We start from the raw sequence: 23,578 nt of genomic DNA on the forward strand, positions 1-23,578 counted from the left end.
GGGGGGACAAGATAGTCAGAAGCAAAACACTTTTGGGGAGGGACAGGATAAAAGGAAAGAGAGAGAACAGAAGAAACAAGGGTAAATACATTTAGCAATAATAATTGCGAAAATTTTGAAGCAAGTTTCTCTGAAAAGGTCTCGTTTCTCAAACAGATAGAGACCTGACTCAAATTTATAAAAGTTTTCAGATGAAGTAATCAAAGCTATTTATAGCCATATGAAAAAAAATATTCTAATTCACTATTGGTCAAAGAAATGCAAATTAAAACAATTCTGAAGTACTACCTCATACCCATTACATTGGCTAACAGGCCAGAAAAGGAAAATGACACATGTTGGAAGGAATATGAGAAAAGTGAGACATTTATACACCACTGGTGGAATTGTGAACTGATTGAATTATTCTACAGATAAATATGGAATTATACCCAAAGGGCTAGAAAATAATGCAATGCCACTACTAGGTATGTTTTCTAAAAGAGATTTGAAAAAGAAAAAAGGAAAGGGATCCACATATATAAAAATGTTATAGAAGCTTTTTCTGAGAATTGGAAACTGTATAGTATACAGTATTATTAAGCTATAAGAAATGATAAGCTCTCAGAAAAATCTAGAAAGACTTCCATGAACTGATAAAAAGTGAAATGTACTAAGTACAAAGAAAGAGAAGTATTGCAAGATGATTAGCTGTGAATGATTTGGTTTTTCTCAGCAATTCAATGAACCAAAGCAACTCTGAAGAACTTATGATGAAAAAATGCTACCCACCCCTCTTCCAAAAAAGAAAGAAATGATGTTTTCTGAATACAGATTAAAGCATACTTTTTTAGCCTTTATTTTCATTGAAGTTTTATTTTTTTCTCGGGGAAGGTGCTATGTTTTCTTTCACAAGACTTTTATAGAAATGTTTAAAAAAAAAAAAGAAATTTTTATGTTGTATTTTTTATGGGTTTTTTTTGTTATTTTTTTTTTCATGTTACATTTATGTTGGTAGGAAATCAAAACTAGATTTCTCCCAAACAAAGAAAAAAATTCTACTATCGACTGTAGCTAGTATGGTTCTGGAGTAGAACTGCCTTCTCCTGGAATCTCAGCTACCTCAATAATATAAATTTAAATGAAGATGCATCCCCCCTTTGCATGTAGTCCAACAAGTTACTGTGAAGATGCAAATATTAATAAATAAATTAATTAATAAATAAAGTATTTCATAAACAATAATAGGTCAGTATGTATAAAGACATGTTTTGTTGAACCAATTAGCAACCTAAGAAAATGTCTTATTTAAAGCTCAATTATCTAAAACCTGTACTAAGAAACAGAATGGTAGATCAATGGAATAGATTAGATACAAAATATACTGTAGCAAATGGCCATAGTAATCTAGTACATGATAAACCTAAAACCTTACAAAGATTTGAGGGAAAAAACTCATTATCTGATAACAACTGCTGCAAAAATCAGAAGCAGTATGGCAGAAATTAGGCACTAATAAACAAATCTATAAGATTAAGATCAAAATGGGTGCACGATTTACACATAAAGAGTGATACCATAAGCCAATTAGGAGAACAGAATAGTTTATATGTCAAATCTATGGAGAAAGGAAGAGTTTATAATCAAAATCATGGAAAAAAAAGTTATCAAATGAATCTTTTGAACATATATTTCATTTTTTCCAGGAATTCTTTTAAAAAGACTAGGGTCCAAAGTAGAGGTTTTTCTTAAAGCTCTCTAGATAAGTTGATGACTGTACAATTGAAAAAACTCAGGTCCAGAGGGACCTGCCAGACCTGTCACTCAATACCCCATAGGTCTGAGCCCTCCACCTCCAGCTTTGTGTTGTACACAGTGCCTCCCACATGTCATGCCTCTGCTCATGAAACTGCCACACTCCCCTATCACCTCTAGAATCAAAGCCTTGCTACGGCTCTTAAGATTATTCGGCCTCCTACTCTCGCCTGCCCTTTCAAGTTCCTTCATGAATTGCCCTTTCACCTGTAGCCAGATGGCTCTCCTTGCCACTGCCTGCACTCAGCCTTCCATAAGCCACTTCTCTGCTTGGGTCTGTGACAGCTCTCACCTGAAATTGGCAACATCCTTTCCTGACTGAGAATCTAGCTTTCTCCAATGCCCACTCAAGCATTCACTTCCTTGAGAAACACTTCCTAATTTCCTTTGTCCTTAATGTTTTTTGACTTTCCCAGATTACCTTATGTCTGCCTATCTATGTTGTATCCCTTAGTAGAAGAGAAGTTCTTTGTTGAATTGAATTGAACTTCAACAAATGAAAAGGGCCGGGGCGGGGGGGAGGGGGGAGAAAAAATGTTATTTTCATGGAGATGGATGATAATTATAGATATGTTCGTAAAAATGAATTCATTTAATTAGACTGGATTTGTACAGAGAACACATAACACAAGCGGTTGCCATAAATTAAACTGATATTGGGCACCCATAAAAAGGAAATGTTGAAGTATGACTTAAAATTAAATGGGAGAATTTGTAGATGAAAAGCCATAGCCTTCACGCAGCCACAAGGGGCATCCTTCCTCCTTACTAAGGAAAGAGAAGAGAAGGTTTCTACCTCCAGGAAAATTAAATTATTCTGGCTCATCCTTACAAAAGAGGAATGGGAAGAAGATGGGAAAGAACCAGGCCAGAAAGCAAAGATAAAATGTGAAATGGACATCAGCCAAGCTTACTCTCATGCTTCAGCACAGGATTATTTCCTTTTAAATATTCTTGTCTTTAAAAAATATCTTAGATTTACATAGTGATTTTCTTCTGAGAACTTTAATAAAGCCTATTTTTTTATTCAAATTTTTATCTCTTTGCAGATTCTCAAATTATGACATATTTCAAGGATACTGATGATATGAGTGGTTCCTGGGCAAGGAGATATGTTTTCTCTCACTGGTTGAGATTCAACCATAGAGACTTTTCTCATTAGATGATTGACTGACCTTCCAGGAGCTGTATGGCTGGAGGCAGCTTTGCAGAACAGCATTTTGATTGTGATTGTGTACTTTGAAGAACACTTTAGAAGAAAAGCTCCTTAGATAGGTTTTGGGGGCCTGCTGTGGTGGCAGACGCTTTGATATCTTACTAGTGAATACTGCACTGTCTTTCATGTAATAGATTTTAATCAATGAAAATGATTTCAAGATTCTAGAGAACTGGTACCTTCTATGTCTTCCTCATGGATGCAGGATTTCACTGTTCCTTCTGGCTCTGATTTCCAAACAATGTTAGTTGATGACTGCCCTTTATTAGATCGATCCAAAATACCAAGAACATGACGGCCAATTGTTTCTTCAACAGCTGCTATTGTCTTTACAACTTCTAAGAGGATCTTTAGGAGTCTATTATTAGCTTTCTGGAGAGCATATCTACAAATGTAAACATATATAAATTAATTATATTATTTTACTATACTTGTCATGAATTAAGTATCATATACATAAAATGCAGCAAATCCATAAGGAAATACTCATTAATTTTTAGAGAATAAACCAGTATATAGTCATTTCTCTCACTTATAGTCTTTTGACACCTAAATTTTAATTGATTCTTTTAACCATCTGATTTGGGCCCATAAACTATGATATTTCAAGATGCATAAAAATGTGTACTTCACTGAACTGAAACAAATAAAGTGACTTTATCTTACTGCACCTGCAAGCTCACGAGAAGATTTTAAGGGCATCCACTTGAAAAACAGGCTCCCCCTCAAAAAAAAAAAAAAAAAAATTCTCTAACACTTTCTGTGCTTCTCTAGAGGTCAGTTCAGATTCCAAATACTGCAAACTCTGGCTTTGCAGATGCTGGATTAAGATGGTAATTGAGTGATGATAATGGGACATTTACCATGAACTGAAGACAAGTTCTTATCAATAAACACAAAGCATATTGCTCTCTTTACAAGAGCCTCTCTAAATGCAATGAATAATTTGGAATTTAACTGATAAAATTTTTTAATAATTAAATGATTGTTTTAAATAACTAAGTTCAATAAAGACATTCTAATATTTCTCTTTCCTTACATTTTATTTATATTTCTATATGCACACCTATTTGGATTAACTGATGGGATTTCTAAGTAGACAGTTTGTCTAGAAACTAAAATTTTCCCCATAATTTCCTACTGCATGAGTTGATTATCAAGTCACAGGATATTTCATATCAAATATATGGCATTTTTAGAGTGATAAATGAGAAAATTCTTTTTTTTTTTTCATTTTGTAAAATGAATGGTGATCATGCTATCTGCATATGTAAGCCACATTCTCTGACTGGATATATACTTGAAAATTGAAAAATTAAAATCAAATAACTTAAATAAGAATCCTCATTTACCTTTTCTTAATTTTTTCTAAACATCTTTACTACAAACACAAGAGTAGTGTTCAAGTAAATTCTCCCTAGAAGAAAAATTACCTATTTCACAAGGTTCCCTAAAATTAAACAAAAGTAATAACCTAATATATAATTAGAAAAACAAACAAAACCCCTCAAAACTACTTATTACCCAAATTCCTACAACTATTAAATATTTAGTAACCAAGTCTACTGACTAGATAATGAATATAAAATAAATCATTTTATTTTATATTTCTAGGGAAACTCTAGTTTTCATACACTGTTTTTCTTGTCTGAGATCCATACTGATTGTGCGCCATACTGAGGATCCAATGGGGGAGCCAAAATCTTAGGGGCCAAGTGCCTCCATGAAAGCTGAGCAGAGGGATTAAGAATATACAAGAGAGTAGGCAATTACAGGAATTGGAAAAGGAGGAAATGAAGTTAGTAGTCATTAATTTTTGTTAAAGTTGCATAATTTATATTCATTTGAATAACAATGGATTTTAAATGTCATTAAAATTTCTTAAGAACACACAAATGTGTTTTATATTTTGTACTGATATTATGTCTGCAGTAATTCACTTATAATATTTATATAAATAGGTGAAATTTTAAAAGTGCTTGGCATGTGGCTACTTTTAAAAATACACTGATACTTGAATTAAAATTTGTTTGCTGTTTGCATTAAATGAAAAGAAACAAACATCAAACAAAAATTGCACAATGTTTTGAATACAAAATAACAAGAAAAGAAATATTCCTTGATGCATTTCTATACACATTAAATAATGAAATGTTCTGTGATGAAATAACTCATAACTACAATGGTATCCTTGTAGTAGTGAAATGGTATATAAAGCTGTGAAGTTAGATGAGAAATTCTAAGTAATCAGAATGCCCAAAAAGGGATGGTTTTAGGATCACAGATTTAGAGCTAGAAAGGATCTTCTAAAGACATCTGGTCCTATTCCTTAATTTTTCAAATAAGAAAATCCCAATTACTTCTCTTGCCCAAGTGCCAGAAGCAGGTTCTCTGACTCTAAGCACAGTATCCTGTAAAGCCTCTTGTAACTTTCTGTTTGTCTAATGCAGCCTGTAGAAAACCTGGCATTCCTCTTCATATATACTCATAGTTCTGTTGCCTAATGGGCACACTGCTTCTTAGCAAATTATAAAAGATCAGCGTGACAACAGGGCTATCTCTTAAGTAGTTTAAGGTGAACAAAATCCTCCTTCAAACTATAAAATGACACACAGATCTCCTATACCTTTCTTTAGAGAGAATGTCAGAAGATGCAACTTGAGGTTTTTCTTCGGCTTCTTCTTGAGAGATTTGTTCTTCCACTTCTTGGGTCTCACTTTCATCCTGTGTTAGTTTTCGTAAAGGCAGGGAGGATAAGACAGACAGAAATCCAATCATTTTGGAAATGGCATGTCATTCTTCCGCTTAGTTACAAAGTGAAACCAAAACATTTATGTACAAATTAGATACTATTTAAAATAATATTTAACTAGAGTTTATCAAGAGATTAGTGTTATCAAGAAATGACAAACCACTGGAATACATAAAAGAAAAAAGATCATGGATGCAACACATACACACACACACTCCCATAAAAATAGTCATAAGGTTCCTTTCCCAAAGGACTGTGGCTCTGGCTACGTGGCCACTGACGTTCCCGTGACGCGGCATGCAAGGCTTTGGGGCTCCCATGGCCACGCCGGCCCAAGTCCACGTCCACGGTACCTGTGTTTGCGTACAGCTGCTGCGCAGCTCACAACACAGCTTCTCTCTTCCAGCTAATGTTCGCTGCTTTAGGGCTTCCAGCTCCTCTAAAAGGACCCTCTCTCTTTCTGTAACCAGGTTTTCATTATCTATTGAGGCACTCTAAATAAGAGAAAAGGTTGTAAAAGAATATTGTTTGCGATAGGAGGGGAGGAGAGAAATCAGGAATATTAAAGCAGATGAACATAGAACCCAGCACTTAAAAATTATTTATTGATTGAATGATTGATATCTTTTAACCCCAAGAACTAGAAGATTTCAAGAGGTTAAAAATATTCATGGTTTTCAATGCAAAATTATCAGATTTTAAAAAAAATGTTAGTTTCACATTAATATTAAGAACTCGAATAAGCCTTTCAGATATTTCTAAAACTGATTTTGCATTGAAAAATCAAAATTTTAAATTCACAAAATGCAATGGAGAAAATCAGGTACAATACAAATTCTATACTCCAAAAAATACTTCTATCATTACATTTGACAAAAAAATTTAAAAAAATTTTCTGGTCATATCATGTCTTTTTTTTTTTTTTTTTTCTTTTTAAGGCATATGAATCTAAATTCAAGGAGGTTTGGAATCTTTTCTCTCAATTACTGATAATTAAAGGCTGTTTTGGTCTATAATTCTCCATTGATTTTGTGAGTATGCTTTTCCATACAGAAATTTATAAGAACCCAGTTCCCAAATTTCAAGCAAGTACATAAATGTTCAGTCAAGAAAGGATTAGAAATATGATATAAATTTTTCTCTAGAATCAAAATGAGATTTTCCCCTAGAAAGAGTTCTGGAAACATGTCACCTTTGAGAGAGTTTACTAGTAATTAGTCAGATTAGAGCAGGAAAGAGATCTATCTCTTTGGTGCCCCGTGGGACCTCTATGCCTATGGAGAATGTGACAAAACTGAATGAAGTAATATGCATATTACACCACTGCAGAATAAAGGAAAAACAAATGGGGCAAAACCAATCCTTGGACCATCAAGTCAGTGATGAAAAAGGCCTGTAAACAAGATGAAGGAACTAAATCCTATACTAGAATATCATAGCAGACTTCCAGGAGCAGTTACAGAAAGTCTCCCTACAAGACCTGGTACAATGAGATCTTCTCTTTGAATAGTTTATTAAAAACTTGGCAAAACAAAAGCTCCTGATAAATACTGAGTAATAAAGTTCTATGTAAAAATGCTTCTCCTTTCACTTGCATATGGGACATTTACCTGGGCTAATTCTCTGTGCAGCCTCTTGATCTCTTCTTGCAGCTGCTCTTGGTCTTCCCGCTGTCTCTCCATTTGATGCATATGAGCTTGCTTCAACAACTCTGTGGCCTGTTGGTGCTCCTGGTACTGCCGCACCAACTCCTGCCTCAGATCTTCCAACTGTTCTTCATGTACCATCAATTGCCTAGAAGTGTCTGTGTTTGATGCCAAAATCTCATCCTGGATCTATAAAATTTAACAGCAGTTTGCAAGTATAATGTATTTCAGAATATAAAGAAAATTTATAGGCATTCACATATTTTAATGAATATGAAAATCATTGTAAGTCTGTATCCTCTAAAGAAATATTAAAAGAGGCAAACCATAATAATACTCTTAAGTTAATATGAAACAAATGATTTTCAGAGCAGTGTGGTTAGTGTCAAATTTATTTAGATGTAATCTTGTCTTAGAGAAGGAAGATGAGAATAAGTTGATTATCTTCTATTTGTCTCCTTTAAAGCCTGTCTATACATAGTTGCTGTTTCTCCCATTAAATTGTGAGTGCCTTAAGGACAGGGACTGTCTTTGCCTTTTTTTGTATATTCAGAACTTTCCACAGTATTTCCCACATAGTAGATGTTTTATGAATGTTTCCTGAGTGACTGATTAAAGAATTTCTCTCTCAAGATCCCTCTCATGAAAGTTAGTCTATAACTCCATTATTCCTTTTGACATATTTTTGGTTAACAAATAATATGAATTAAGTTATTTTTAATGGGCTTCAAATAAGCCAGGGACCATTATTTTAACTCGCAGTATGTTATAAATAACACTTCACTATGCAAAAGTAACATGATATTTTATGTTTATATATTTATATATCACACGTCATAATTCAGTACTCTATATGCCCTATGACATTCAATTCAATTTAATAAGCACTAAATATGTACTATCATATTTTAAGAGCCAGGGTGAAAACAAAAGAACAAAGAATAGTTTGTGTACTCAAAGAACTTCCAACTTATGGGGACAGATACCCTGCTATAATATTATTTAGCTGATCACACATTTACAGTATAATTACTTTATGCTCCCTATTATCTTATTTTATTTCACTATGTATTTTCATAGATTTTGTTAATATTGGGAAAGGCAGGCAGGTAGGTGCTAATATAATCTTTGAGCATCTAAAGAAATAAAACAAAATTCATGCACATTTCTTACGATGAGATTTGGGCTATTCCAGACATTTTATATTAGGAACTGGGTAGGTAAGGGATCTGAGATGAAGAACAAGATGGGACCTATAAGGAAAGTGAGTTTGGGGGACGGTAGAAATTAATGATGCTATTGCCTAAGACCCACTTGTAGGGCCAAGTGAAAAAAGATGGGGTTTAGGACGTGAAGAAGAAATTTCAGATCAGCTTCTCATCTCTTTTTACCATAAAGTTTGTTACCTCAGGCTTGGTCCAGGCTTAGAGCAAAATAATAAGGAGATACACAAAAACATGGAACAACTCTCATGTTAGTTATCTCTAAAAGCAGTGTGAAGTGAAAAGTTTAAAGAGAAGGGAAAAGAAACCCAAATGATCATAACATGAAACAAAAGCCACTGAACCTTCTAAAGTCAGCATTCCAAGGGTATCCATTTGTACTGTCTGTACTAATAGAAATGAATCCAAACAAAAAGAGAAATACTAAAAAACAAGCAATGATTTCTTTTTTACATTTAAAGAGGCAAGTACTCACACGTTCTGTAAAAATAAACTCTGTGTCTGGGGAGAAAATTTCTCTTGAAAAATCGAGTTCTTGGTCCTTCAATTCAAATGTGCTTTCAAGATTATTACTATGTGATAAAAGAGTTTCCTTGCATTCTTCTTCACTCAACTCTTTGCTAAGTGGTTTCAATTCTTTAAATTTCATTTCTTCTGCCTCAAAAGCCTGCATGCTAAATTCATTCTTAGGACGTTTCATATCATTTGCAAAGGGTTCTTTTTCTTGACAGGCATTTATTTCAGTCACTGATGCACTGTCTTCTTTTTGCTTAGAAAGTCTTGCTATTTCACTCTGCTGAGCAAATGCTATGCTCATTGACACAATGACCTGCAGAAAATTTAAAAGACTCATTTAGAGATATAAAACAGAGCAGAAGCTTCAGATATTATAATCTGAAATAATCTTCAAGGAAACTTTGAATTCAAATTAAGTCCCAAAATAAACCAATGAAATAGTAAAGAGAATTTATACTTTCAATAGTAAATCCAAAATCAAAGTAGAAATTTTATTGCTTCTTTTAAATTATTAAATCTGAATTACTTGATTAGCTATAATATTGTTAAATGAAATTCATTTTGCATTAATTCCAATAATTTCCAACAAGTTAAAAAAATCATTTGAAATTTGGTATATTTCAGGGAAACTTGGGAGGTCTTATATAAATGGAGACAGAAGAGAGAGTTGATTTAAAAAAAAAAAAAAAAAAAAAGGAACACAAAGACCAGGATAACAAAACAAAAAACAAAAAAACACTGAAAGATCAGAATGCTGGCCAATGAAGACCCTGAGAATGACTCTGAACTAGCAGTGAAGTATGTCTGCCTCCTGTGGAGGAGAGGAAGGTAGTGAAGCACAGATGTTGTTACATCCAACTAAGATAATGTATTAATTTAATTACCTTTGCTTTGCAAAAGGCTTCCAAGGGGCAGAAGAGGTAGAAAGTGGGGAAGGAGGGATGAGAAAAGAGTAGGAATGGTGGAAGGGATAAGGAGAAATCATTGGAAAATAACAGGAATGCACTTTTGTAAAACATCAATAAATTTAAAAAATAAATGTGCTAATTAAATTTTGTTATCTTTTTGGAATAAGACTGATTTGAGTCTTAATCACATGTAATAATTTGAAGCTGCAAAAATAAAAATTCATAGAACTAATGGGAATTTTGTATCTACATTATTTCATTGAAATAAGTTGATTCAGTTGATTTTATGATGTTTTCGTAGAGTTATTACATACAGTGATCACATTTTTAAACTCTCTAAATTGCACATACTTTTTTTGTATTCTGCTAAAACCAAGTAAAATGTTTTGATGACTGTAGTTCATCTTACTAGCATACTTACTAGAAACCAATATTGTTACTTTTTATAATTTAATATTCCTTTGAGAAAGGGCAAATTTGGAGAACAAAGTGATTTACAAAAGGCAATTAAAAAGGAACACAAAATACTGTCTTTTTTTCTTTAAGTATGTTTTAACATTCTTTTATTTCATGAACATCTTTATAAAATGACTTCCTTTTTCTTTATCTTGTTTTTTTTTTTTTTTTTTTTTGAAAAGCAATGCAATATAGTGGAATAGAGCAAGACCTGGATTTAAATTCCAACTTTGGCACATAGTGCCTGTATGACATGGTGCAAATCACATGTCACAAGATATTAGGTAATTTTTTAAGACATTAAATCACAATGATCTGCTGATCTGCAATGACAAAAGATATTTTCTCTCTATAACAATGGAATTTTAGATTCTGTCCATTTTTGGAAATGAGCAGCCAATAGTCTGATATGAAAAAAAAAATCATGACATATAAATAGGTCTTAGAGTTATTATTCTTTTTATCTTTAGCAAATACAGTTCATATTTGCAGGTCTAGCCAAAAAAAAAAAAAAAAAAGTCCTTTTAACCTCTGATTATGGTATTGTAGTTAACAAAGGTAGCAATGAAATTTCAAAACTATTTGTTAGGGGAAAAGTAAGTTATTAAAAGATGAAAATTTAAATAACTTTTTCAAAAAGATAACATAATTAAATGGAATAAAACTTGGTGAAATGTAAGCTCCATTTATCTTTATAGGAATTAGATACATAAAGATTGAACTAGATGAACATATATTCATTTTTAAGAGGAAAACAAGTCTTTGTTCTGTAGTTAAAGAAATTTCTGTAATAAAATTCTTGCTTGTCCAGTGAAACCAAGCTTAATTAAAACCCTCCAGAGCATCATCTAAAACTTTTCCTGACTTATGTAGCAACATGTGTTGGTAAGATATGAAATGTTAGGTTTAGGGTTGTCTGAAAGAATTTATTTTTTACAGCTTAGTGGTAAATGTTGAGGAAACGAGGCTTATGCCATACCCTGGTGCATGTCATTTTATTATTTTTTAACTCTGCTGGTCATTACAGGTGAGCACTTGAACAGCTTAGAACCATCTGCCAACTTACATTTTTGCAAGTATAGCAGATGGGTGAAATGGTTAGGAAGTGAGGGAGAACTGTGCAACTAAGTTATTAAACAGCATTCTAGTAATGCACAAGCAGTGAGTAGTTGGTTCACAAACAATTTGAACTGGTATGAAAACTTTGACAATGTATCCCAAGGGCTTCTTAGCTGTGAGCTGAACTAAATTCTAAAGCCCTGAAATTAACCAAATAGATCTGAGCAAATTCTGAATAAAGGTAGCTAAGACAGGAGAACTTATTCTGACAAACTATCTTAGCTCTATTAGATTTTATGCTTTTGATGCTGATCTTTTTGATAACTGACAATTACCTAGATGCTCAAATGCTGAGAGAAGTTACAACCAGAACTTAGGGAGCTGAGTTCTCTCAAATTATGGGCTGGCCAGCAAATAGGAAATGAAGGTTGGAATGCTCAAAAGAAGGCAAAAGCTACCAATAAGTATGACCATATTGAATCTCACAGAAGAATGTGAGCTCCTTGTGGAAAGCAAGCATCTTTAATATCCCTATTATCTAATGTGGTACTTTGCATATGGCAGATGCTTTGTAAAATCTTTTGTAAAATAAGTTGTTACTCAGGATTCTGGTCAGGTTAAATGGTTTTGTCTTATGTCCAAACAGGAGGCTTTTTATTTGCTATTTAAATTATCTTCCTATACAAACAAGATCATGTAAGTGATATGTGTGTATATATTTACATGTACATGAGTCCCTTGAGAAATGAGATCTCTGATGATGACGATGATGTCACAAATTATGTACTCAATTTCAAAACCTGGGATTCACCATGTTCAATTGCACAGTCAGGACCCTGAACCTATAAACAGATAGTGCTAGAGAAGTACAGATGGAAAGTATTGTGTGAATCCATCCTTAGTACTAGAGAAATAGCAAGTTAACTTGGCCCAATAAATGATAGGTTAATTAAAGTTGTGGCCACAGAAAAGGCAATGAAGAAGCAGAGGCATGGGATAAGCAAAAGACAACCTGTGGGCTCCACTGGCATTCAATCAATGTCAAGAGGAACGCCCATCACATGCATGAAGGACGTGAGCAAGAACTATAATATAAGGTAAAAAGATATAGACAAATTGTGACTTGTATCTTTTTATGGAGTACCCACATTAATCTCCATCAAAGTATTAAGGGAAAGCACTGAATACTTAGAAAAACAATATTATTTATTTAAAAAAAAAAAAGAAAAGAAAAACTTGATAATTTGAAAATAATACTTATATAAGTTCAATCAACAAATACTAATTTGATAGTAATGATACTAATTTCAGCAAAATGTACATAATCTGAACTTTCAAACTCAAAAAAAAGTTTTAGCTGAAAAAACTGTAAGCTAACCTTAGCCACTTCTTCTTCTAATCTTTCTTGGTGCTGTTTTTTCAATAATTGAACAATACCCATTTCTTCTTTCACTCCAGTTTCGTTAGTAAACTAGGAGAAAGAAAATATAACATTTACATTTATCTTATTTATATATTGCCCATTACAAGAGAAAGAAAAATCTTGCTTTTGTTATGAATACTTAAAAAATTCTATAATTTAAAATAAGCAACCCTAGTTTCACCTGAAATTTCAGGAGGTTTAACACTAAGCTACATCTTCTCTCTAACCGCCTCTAAAAACTAGTTTTGCTTTTCCCTAAATCACCTACTCTCTGTCAGTATTACTACACTCCTCTTGAACTACAGGTTCAAATGGTCAGTTATCTTTTGACATTATCCTGAATTCAGGCTGTATGTGTGGTGTTATCATGCTGTGTTTTTCTCTGAAATATGCCCCTTTTCTCCCTCTCAAGTAATACTATCCTACTTCAATTCTTAAGAATCTCAGATTTATAAGAGCTTTCTAACTGGGCTCGTTTTTTCCATTTGTACCCTAAACAATCCATCCCCCATATCAGCAGATCCATCTCACATTTGTCAAAATATCTCTACTCAGCTCAAAAACCTCTAGTTGCTGTCTAATGGATGGTAAAGGATATTCCTTAAGGGATCATGTAAAGCCCTCTATCTCTATCCATGCTTACTAAGCAACAAGTATTGATGGAAATTTAGAGAAAGAAGAACTAAGACGTGGTTCAGAAGGCAGAAGTTAGTTTAGGGCTGTTCCAATCCAAGATAGTGTTTTGAACAAATTAACATTTGTTCAATTCAAGCCTGATTATTTCCCTATTCTCTGAACCCATTGTGCTTAGTCTGTTCCTAAATTTTTCTCAGTTTCCCCTTTCCTTTATTCCTTGGTTACCTAAATCTTATCTATACCCAGTCCCATTTTCTTAATGGAGACTTCTTCCTTCTTCCTGACTGATAAAAATCCCCATTAGAGTCTCCCTATTCTCAAATTTTGATAATAATTATTGTCTCTTGATGGTATTTAATGTATCACTTTGTAATTATTATTTAACTGTTTCATATGTATATATTATCACTTTTACTATATTATATTATATACTATATTATCATCCACTATATTTTGTAAAATGCTGTGTATTTTTAAAAATCCATGATGAATGAATAAATGCCTTAATTTCCTCTAGTATCAAATGTAGTGGTATTATCAATAATATGCTCCAACTAAGTATTATATATTCTTTCCTCTAGCCTTGGGAAATAATCTTGTTTAAGACTATCCCTAAGAATATAAATCTTGATCAGTGCCCCAGAAAATATGTTTTGACTTATAATATCACCACAAAGTCTGGCTGATTATTGTCCTCCTGCAAATGTTCAGATTATAGGACCATATTTATTTTGAGGTCCATTTGGGGAAATGAGCATTTCTTAGTGAAAACAATTTTCATTTGGGGAAACCCTAAGACTATCTTGAATCAGATCTAATCTATTGAAAAAGTCATAGGGATTTCTGAAGGCCAGAGATGCCTTGGCTTTTGATTTGAGGAGTGACTGGAAAGGCAATGTTTGTTTTGGGCATATAAACTGACATACTTTACAGAAGCTGGGATTAATTTTGAGAATATATAAAATAAAGATCATCATTTATTTAGGCCTTTTTGTGCACCAAATATCTTCCAATTTCTTTAGTGATAAATTCTTCTATATCTTTAGCATGAACTGTGTCAAAAAACAGTTCCCTCATCAAAAGATGCATCAAGAATTATGAAGCTATTATAGTTAATTATCCATCATGCTCATTTTTCAATGAATATTCTTAGACAGACAAAAACAACTCTCAGAGACCAATTACTAGATTAGAGAAGAGAGATGCAAACTATGTCAGTACTTGGAGTTCCCACACTGAGGGAATTTAATTTTCCTGAAGTATTGTTGTAATCCAAAGACCAGAAGAAAAAAATAAAAATACCTTTGCTGAGCCATCTTCAGTCTTTTGAAGACAATTTTCAATATGTTTTGTTTTCAGCACCACTTGATCAATATTGGCCACTGATTCAGTGAATAAGCTATAATACAAATGAGAAAAAATGGATTAAAATAATGATACTTTCAGATTATTTAGTTTGAAAATTTTAAATATATGAAAAGTATATACATGAAAATTCAACAAGTGAAAAAAGCAAAAATTATGAAATCAGTTATTAATAGAGAATTTAAAATATGTGATGCTAGGATTCTATCAAGTTTTACAAATCCTTTTAAAATATGCTTCTTTGTATCATAAAACTGAAGGAATATAAAAAGGGAACAGAGAAGATTAATTAGAATTCTGATTTTCTTTTAGCCACTTAAATTTCTCACTGTCACTTCCACTTCATTGGCTTTTATTTTTAAAATTAAATTTTATTGACATTTCTTGTTTTTATAATCATTTCTGGAAATACCTGTGCTACTTCCAGCCCAATCCTCCATCCTCCAAGCCCCCCTGATAACTGTATGACTTTGGATACTCAATATTTCTGGACCCATAGCTCAGAGGGTTTTGGACTAAGAGCCCTATGAACTTGTGATCTTCTAATAATGTATATGACCCTCAGCACTTGTTCTCAAAGTTCTCTTACAATGAGGAAAAAGGGTTCATTCCCCAGTCTTTTGGGTCATTAAGGATTCATCTTTCTTTCTATTAATATTGTTAAAGAACCATTTCTTTAGGGTTCTGCTTATCTCACTCTCATCAAACCATATAAAAATCTTTCTATGTTATTCTGATTTTCATATTCACCCATTTCTTCATATACATTAATATTCAATGAGATTCATTTTCAATTTTTTTCAGTCATACATTAATGGGAACTTACTCTTTTTCTAGTTATTATCATAAAAAGGTGATGCTATGAATATTTTGAGGACTTTTGTTTCTGCCTTTATTTTTCCTTCATAAGGTATATGCCCAGTAAGATAGTAATGCATATCAAAGAGTATGCATATTATGGCCACTTTCTTGCAAAATTCCAGACTTCATGACACTAAACAGTCACACTAATTCATGGCTCTTTCAAAATCTGTTAATATTTTTTTCCACATTTGCCAATTTGTAGGGTGTCAGGTAAAACCTCAGAATTGTTTTAATTTGAATTTCTCTTATTAATGATTTTAATCAGGTTTTCATGTACTCTCATGATGCTCTTGGGAATGTTGTCCCTGCTTTTCCTCTTCTCTTTCCATTAAGCTTCTCTTATTTATAGGATCATAGATTTAGAACTGGAAGCAATCAAAGAAGCCATCAGTCTCCAAAGCCACTATTTAAGAGAGAAAGTGAAGCTCAGATAGGTTAAAGAGCTAGCCTTGAAGGCACAGATCTGTAAATGTATTAGACAGGCCTTGAATACAGGTCTTTCTAATTACAAGTCCAGGGTTACATCCAATAGGTCATTATCATGTTACAAATAAGTCCCAACCTTGCTTTGTAATAAGTGTTGTTGTTTTTTTTTTTTTTAACAGAACTGAATTGCAGAAATAAATAGTAGATCCCAAAATTTCTTTCATAAGTAATCATTACTTAAGATTTAAACATTTTCTTTTTTTTTTAAATTATAACTTTTTATTGACAGAACATATGCCTGGGTAATTTTTTACATTATCCCTTGCACTCACATCTGTTCTGACTTTTCCCTTCCCTCCCTCCACCCCCTCCCCTAGATGGCAAGTAGTCTTATATATATTAAATCCTAGATACAATATATGTGTGCAGAACCGAACAGTTTTCTTGTTACACAAGATTTAAACATTTTCAAAAGCTTCTCTTTCTCAGCTATGAGAGACAGCATGGCACTGGGGCTGAGCTAACCTCAGAGCCAAGGAAAACAGGCTCATATAGGAGCTTGTGTAACAATGAGCATGTTACTCAATTTGAGTACTAGAAGCATCTCTCTAAGACTCTACAGGTGCAGAGAATAATATTGACCTCTATTGCAGAGGGAGCTTAGGCCCATTCCATTTCACTCAAAGTGCTTTAAAAACCAAAAATCATTATAAAAATTATTATTATTATAACACATCTTTCACACTTCTCTTCACCTCAACATGTCATTTTAAAAAATTCCTCCCTTCATCTTTCTCTTTAGCCAGAGACAAATTTAGATCTCAAAAAAATACAAAAAATTATTTTTTATAATTGTAATACTTGTAAAGTGAAACTCACTCCTTTCCTGACTTTTTCCAGACTCTTGAATAATTTCTTTTCCTCTCTTTCTTTACTCTTTCTCCTTCCACAGGCACACTCTCTGATTTTAAAGAAGCATGGGTCTCTCCTAACTTAATCAAGAAGTCTTATAAATGCCTACTTTGAGTAGGTGCTGTGGATGCAAAATGAATCAGACTCTATTCTGGCAAAGCATTCACTTTAATAACCAATCAATAACTTTTGAAAGAATAGGTTCAGCCCAGTGGTACAGATGGAAGCCAATTTATAAAAAGCAGAAAAGTGAATGGGTGGTAAGAAGAAACTGAGTCAATGGTAGTAAAAAAAAGAAATATCAGATAATTAAAATTGTTTAAGAATGGGAGACAACCAAAGACCTATTTAGGCAGTTGGGAAGTTAAGATATGTAGACCTGGAAAGGAGAAAAATCTGGGAATTACAGAAGGAGCAAGTTCCTAGATGACCCAGGAAAGGATGGGACAAACACCTTCAATCAAAAAAGGTTATGGCATAGTAGTGAGGGAGGACCTGGTTGATATTAGAGAATAACAAATTGTAGTTAAGGACCCTGTCCAAGTGGTTACGTGGCTTCCTCCAGAAATATTCAGGACCTTAAGTGCTGGAGTCAAGAAAATGAATGGTGAAATGTTTCAGAGCTAAGTAACTTCAAGTATAAGGGCAAGAGATTTAAGGGAGAGTCATTCCCAAAAGAGGAAAAAGGGGTAGAATTTTTGAAGTAGCCAAGACTTTAGACATGGACTTCACACTACCTTTAAAACAAGGTGTAGAAATTCAAGAGGCAAAGAAGGGAGAAGAGAGACATTTCTACTGAAATGTCGAATGGGAGTGAGGAAGAGGAAGGACAGCAGTATAAAAGAACAAAAAGGATGGTGGTACCAGACTGGGAAATACCTTGAATGCCAAGTTCTGAACTGTACTCAGAGGTCAAGAAGGAACTGCTGGGGATTTCTGAGCAGAAAAATGGCATGAGTGCCCTGAAGTAGATGACTGACTGCAGGGGGACAGAGAGAAGAGAAAGGAAGCAGCAGCAGCTTTTACCATAGCCTAGCATAGATATTAAAGAGGAAGGGTAATGGCAATGGGAATAGGGAGGACAGAATAAGTGACAGAGATGTCATGAAAGTAGAATACACAAGACTGAGTATAATGGTCTGCCATGTCACATAGCTAAACTCAAATCTTCAGTGGACACTTTCCAACTAGATTACAGACCTTACATAAGCCCAGCACAGGGACTTACTTACACATAGTGAATACATGCCACCTGACTGATATCAGCTAGCACATCTCTAATAATCAGCATCCTTGCAGAGCAAAAACACTTCAAAAAACCTTCTTATTTATAATGACTTTTGTTCAAATAAACAGATGTAGACTTTTCACTAAATTCAGTTGCCACATTACATTACCTTTCAAGAACTTTCTTCTGGTTTATATTTTTTCTTAAGTCATTTGGTTTTGTGGCTTTTGCTGAGTGACAAATATTATTAGGTGAAATATTAGAAAAGAAATACCTTGGCTGAAGAATGGATTCTTTAACAAGCTGAAGCTCCTCTTGCAAATGGGGACTCTCTGGAGGATCTTTTACTTCACTTTCTTTCAACAATGGCTGGAAATTGCATGGAAGGTGTTCTTGTTCTTGAACATCATGTGCTTCAAGCTGCTTTTTTATTTTTTCCCTGTCTTGTAAAAGAGGCAAACTACCTATAATATCTGAAGTCAAGAAAAGAAAGGGTTAAGAATTCTTCAACATTTATACACAAAGTATGGAATTAATACACATGGAAAACAAAATTTTAATTCAAATTTCTAAATGTAACCACCATAATTTTTTTTTAAAGAATATTAATTTTCCTCTCATTTTAAAGTTAAAGTCATTTTTAGGGGCTAATATTAGGGTTAAATATAAAATTGCTGACTGATGTAAACAAGCACACATTAGTAAAATAGACCAAGGTTATTTCATCTAAACTTATATTTGTGATGATTTCTTATATTTAAAGCAACTTATCTTCTACTTTTAACTTAATCAAGTCAAGTACTGATAACATACTTTATAAAAAACAAAAAATATTTTAAAATTCAAAATTTACCACTATCTTTTGTCTGAGAAGAGCCTGCTAAACACTTTGTTTTCAATATCTTGAGATCAGTCATTTCCTCTTCTTTTGTAAATTCAAGTTTTGCATTCTCTGCCTGTTGTTCTTGAATCTATTAAAAATGGTAAGAGAAAAATCCATTCAAAGCTACTCATGCATTAATACCAGTCTTACTATCGCCTCTTGAATTTTCTGTACATTAATCAAACCATTACCTAGAATCCCAGATGATCTTCTTCTCCCTCCCCCCCCCCCTTTTTTCTTCCATCTCTGCTGCAGACAAGGAGTCACAGCAGAACAAGCTCCAGCGATTCTGTGCTCAGAGGACGGGTTCGGCTTACATTCATTCTGTCACTGATGCTGACTACCAGGTCACCCTGGCCAAATCACTCACCACTTCTCTGTTTCCTCATCATGCAATGAAACATTTGGACTGATGGTCTCTGAGGTCCCTCTTTCAACTCTCCATCTAGGACCCTATTCCAAATTTCTCAAATCCTAGCTCCTAAAAATGGTGCAAACTCTTAATTATTAGGTTAAACCCCTAATAAAAGAGAGGAATGGTAAACAGTCAAGATTCAAATAAGTTCTCACACTAATTCAACCAATTAGCAAATACTAAAAGTTTATTATGGCATAGATGACTGCACTAAGTGGGCAGAGACAATAAGGATGGCAGAGAGGGAAGAAAATGGAGATAGGACACTTGTAGCCACAGGCCCTGGGTTAGAGTGGGAGAAGGCCAAGCTAAAATAAAGAAGAACTTTTTTTAGAGACTCAGCCTCAGGACAGATAGGTAAGAGCAGATTGGATAAACATTCTCCTCAATTTAGGCATAGATGGCCACCCTATGCAACCTTTAGAAGCTAAAGTAAAATTCCCCATTCATAGTCAGGCTTGGGTGGGGATATAGGTTCTTTGTCTAGATTTCCAGGGGGGGGGGGGGGGGGGGGGGAGTGGCAGAGGTGGAGAGTAGGAACTAAATACACATTCTCTAGAACCACATAAGAAAAGTCCATCTTTCACTATAATATTCATTCTCTCATTAATTGTTAACCAATCAGACTTTATTACCATCCCTCCAGAACATCCCCTCTGTAACTAAAAGCCTACCACCAAGATTTGTCTTTGGCATTTGAGTTACTGACCTATTTTACTGATTATATTCTAGCATTACTAATAAAATGATTGATAATCTAAAAATTATATGAAAATATCCCATCAGGTTTTTTTTTGTATTTTGAAGTTGAGGAAACACTTCTAAGAAAGGCTTAAAAAAAGCAAATTAGAAAGATAAATCTGGCTGCCTTTCTTTGTCCTAAAACCTAATCCTTTACCCTAATTCACTTTCATTCTCAATGGATAATCAAAACAAGGAGATAATTTGTCAAAACAAGGAGATAATTCTTCCAGATCTTGTCCCAACATCTGAAGAATAGCAATTCCTCTGAACCAGTGGAAATCAGAGATATGCCTTATAATCAGAGGAATGAAGGTTCTTGGCTTCTGGGTCCTGATCTGGCTCTTTTAAGGTCATTTCATTGGGAATAAATAGAAAATTTTCTGTTCACCTTTTAAAGTTCCTCATAACCTGGTCTCTTTCTACTGGCTCAGTCTTATTTACACTCCATTCCCTATTCCCTTCCATGTGTTCTATGATCCAGCAACATGACCTTGTTCTTGTAGTTCCCTGGACTTGACTCATCCCTCAGCTCTGTGCCTTTTCTCTGGCTGTCCTTCATGTGTGGAACACTCTCCTTCTCCTTTGCTTCTTGGCTTTCCTCAATCCTGAGCTCAAATTTTACCTTTTTCAGGTGGCCTTTCCCAGGATCCTGCAATCCTTATGCATTTCCTCTAACCTTATGTCATCACTTTGCCTTTTTTATCATCTGTGTGTATATTTCTTCCCCCATTAGAATGTGAGCTCCTGGAGAGCTGAAAAAACCACGTCTTAGTTTTTCTTTATATCATGGCTGAGCACAGTCTTGCTTATGTTAATTTCTACAGCACAGTCTATACCATCATATCTTGTGTGGAAGTTTTACACATGTCATTTCCCATTTCAAAGTAGTTCGCAAACTAGACAATTGCTATGCTTCATATTTCTTTTATTTCAACTCTAGTTCTTACTAAGTGCTAGATATTCAGAAGGTACTCAACACATATTTAATAACTAAATGGAAGAATAATGAGTGAATTGAACTACAGCCAAAGTTCAGCCCCCAAATTTGATGAAAAGCTAGACTTCTTCCAACTGTCAGACACAAAAACATTTAGAAATTGAGGACACACTTAAGCTGATTTTAAACCTCAATATCTGATCCAAATAGTTAAGCACTGTCTTTTTGAACTTGTTTACAAAAAACAAATATATATATATATATATATCCACAGATGAAGTGAAAATGACATTAATGAAAAAGGTTAGCTATAACTAGTGAAAGATTAAAAAAAAATAGATGATAGAACCTATCTCCAACACACCTGATTCTGATCTTAATTGAAGTTCATGATGCTGCATGCCCTCAAAGCAATGAAGCTTACATGTTTGGTTATATTATGTCTATGTTTTTATCATTGAATTAACTTGCCATAGATCTTTTATAAGAATAATATAAGAAAAAACTGGATAAGCAGAAATACATGTGAAAAACCATGCAAATGAATTCTGTTGCTTTAAGTTCGATATCCAATTGTATCAAAGCTGCCAAAAATCTGAGCAGCAGCTATTATACAGCATATAATTCAAATTTAAAAATTTCTGTCAACCAGGTGGTTTGAGTTCTCTACTTTCATTTCACTTCTACTTTCATTTCACTTTTGTGAATTTTTATTCGGCATACTTTTCTCATTCCATCTAACATAAGCTGTATTTTTTTTTAAAGTTGCTTATTAATAATAAAAAAAAAAATTTCACACCCCAAATCCGGAGATTTAAAGAATTCTAAATAAGTGAGTTTTTTTTCATGTGTTTGTTCATAATACCTACCTTTTCGCAATCTTTAGTTAGCTGTGACTGAAGTGCCAACAGTCTGTTGCATTCTTCTGCTACTTTGTTAATAAGAGAGTGAAGATTTGATTGCAAGTCTGGATTATAAAGAAAACACATTTAAAAAATCAATTTAGCAATTAAAAAATTATTCTATGGAAAAATTGTGAAAATGACATGCATAGATGATAACTGAAGACAGTCATACTGAGATAAAAACTTTACAATGAACAAATATATTTAAGAAGAAATGGATATTTTAATTCTTTCCCTGTGAAAGGTACCAACACTGTCATTTTTAATCTGTAAACATCATATTCATTATTCCTGCAACTACAGCTCAACTGCAAGAGGAAGGAAGTAATTTCTGTTTTATAAACCATTATTAAGGACATGCCTAAGTGAAGGGACAGGTCAGTTCTTTGAGAACCTCCACAGATGTGAATCCTAACACTTGAAGGAGTTGCAAAGCAGCCTCCGCAGATGTTCCTTGTGGACTGGGAATGAAATAAATTGGAGGCAGAGGGAAGAAGAGAGAGGTCAGACAATGCAACTGCCTCTCAGTGGAGAGGTCAGCGAACAGCAACCGCCTCTCGGTCTCCTTGTATCATCATCATCCTCTCACGTGAAGAGATCCATTCTATAGGTCTGAGTTAGACCTCCAGCAGTCACTGGCAGGTGGCTCCCATACCACAACAAACTATAGACCCATTTTTTTTTAAAAAACAAATCAAGGGAAAAGCAAATGAATTTAGTATCTAGGTTCTTTTTGCTTTCTTGTCATTTTCCTGTAAAGAAATACAATAGATTTCATTTAGTGACATTAAAAAAAAAAAAAAAAAAAAAAAAGAATAAGAAACTTTTAAAGCATGGTCTAGCCAGACTTTTTCTCTGCTCAATGACTTCAAGATCAAGATCAAATACAAATTCCTGTCTGATCTTTAAAGCTCTTTACAGCCTGGCTTTAAACCACCTTTCCAGGCTTTTTGTATATATACTGCTTTCCTTTATACTGTCTACATGTCACCCCAACTGGGCTTCTTGCTATTCTTCACACATATATGTATACCTATATGTATAAATACAGTACACAAACTGTGTTATGTGCACACAAGTGTGTGTGTGTGTGTGTGTGTGTGTGTGTATACACGTGTTGTTTTCTCTGATCAAAGATATTGCTCCTGGAGGACAGGAGCAGTGTCATTTTTGTCTTTCTACCTTAAAAGCTTAAAATAATGTCTCACATATATAGTAAGTGTTTAACAAATGCTTTTTAGATTGAATATAAAGTCTATCCATTAAATGT

At 33.7% G+C, this 23,578-nt stretch overlaps 1 protein-coding gene across 5 annotated transcripts in view; it reads right to left on the bottom strand.

The window, feature by feature from the left end:
* The window catches only part of AKAP9 (A-kinase anchoring protein 9), a 169,911-nt gene that overhangs the window by 74,334 nt on the left and 71,999 nt on the right, over positions 1-23,578 (bottom strand). For 4 of the 5 annotated variants that reach the window (XR_012482927.1, XM_074272247.1, XM_074272246.1 and 1 more), the window contains 10 exons: positions 22,273-22,370; positions 19,278-19,395; positions 18,699-18,897; positions 14,932-15,028; positions 12,949-13,041; positions 9,107-9,460; positions 7,373-7,597; positions 6,116-6,256; positions 5,637-5,734; positions 3,190-3,395 (listed from right to left, as the gene is read on the bottom strand). Coding sequence is in view for 4 of the 5 variants with exons in the window: in XM_074272247.1 (XP_074128348.1) it covers positions 3,190-3,395; positions 5,637-5,734; positions 6,116-6,256; positions 7,373-7,597; positions 9,107-9,460; positions 12,949-13,041; positions 14,932-15,028; positions 18,699-18,897; positions 19,278-19,395; positions 22,273-22,370 (1,629 nt within the window). In the remaining variant the exon portion in view is untranslated. The remainder of the gene's footprint in view (positions 1-3,189; positions 3,396-5,636; positions 5,735-6,115; positions 6,257-7,372; positions 7,598-9,106; positions 9,461-12,948; positions 13,042-14,931; positions 15,029-18,698; positions 18,898-19,277; positions 19,396-22,272; positions 22,371-23,578) is intronic. The other variant, XM_074272248.1, reaches the window with a different exon arrangement.

Source organism: Sminthopsis crassicaudata, chromosome 5 (assembly GCF_048593235.1).
Source record: "Sminthopsis crassicaudata isolate SCR6 chromosome 5, ASM4859323v1, whole genome shotgun sequence".
NCBI lineage: Eukaryota > Metazoa > Chordata > Mammalia > Dasyuromorphia > Dasyuridae > Sminthopsis > Sminthopsis crassicaudata.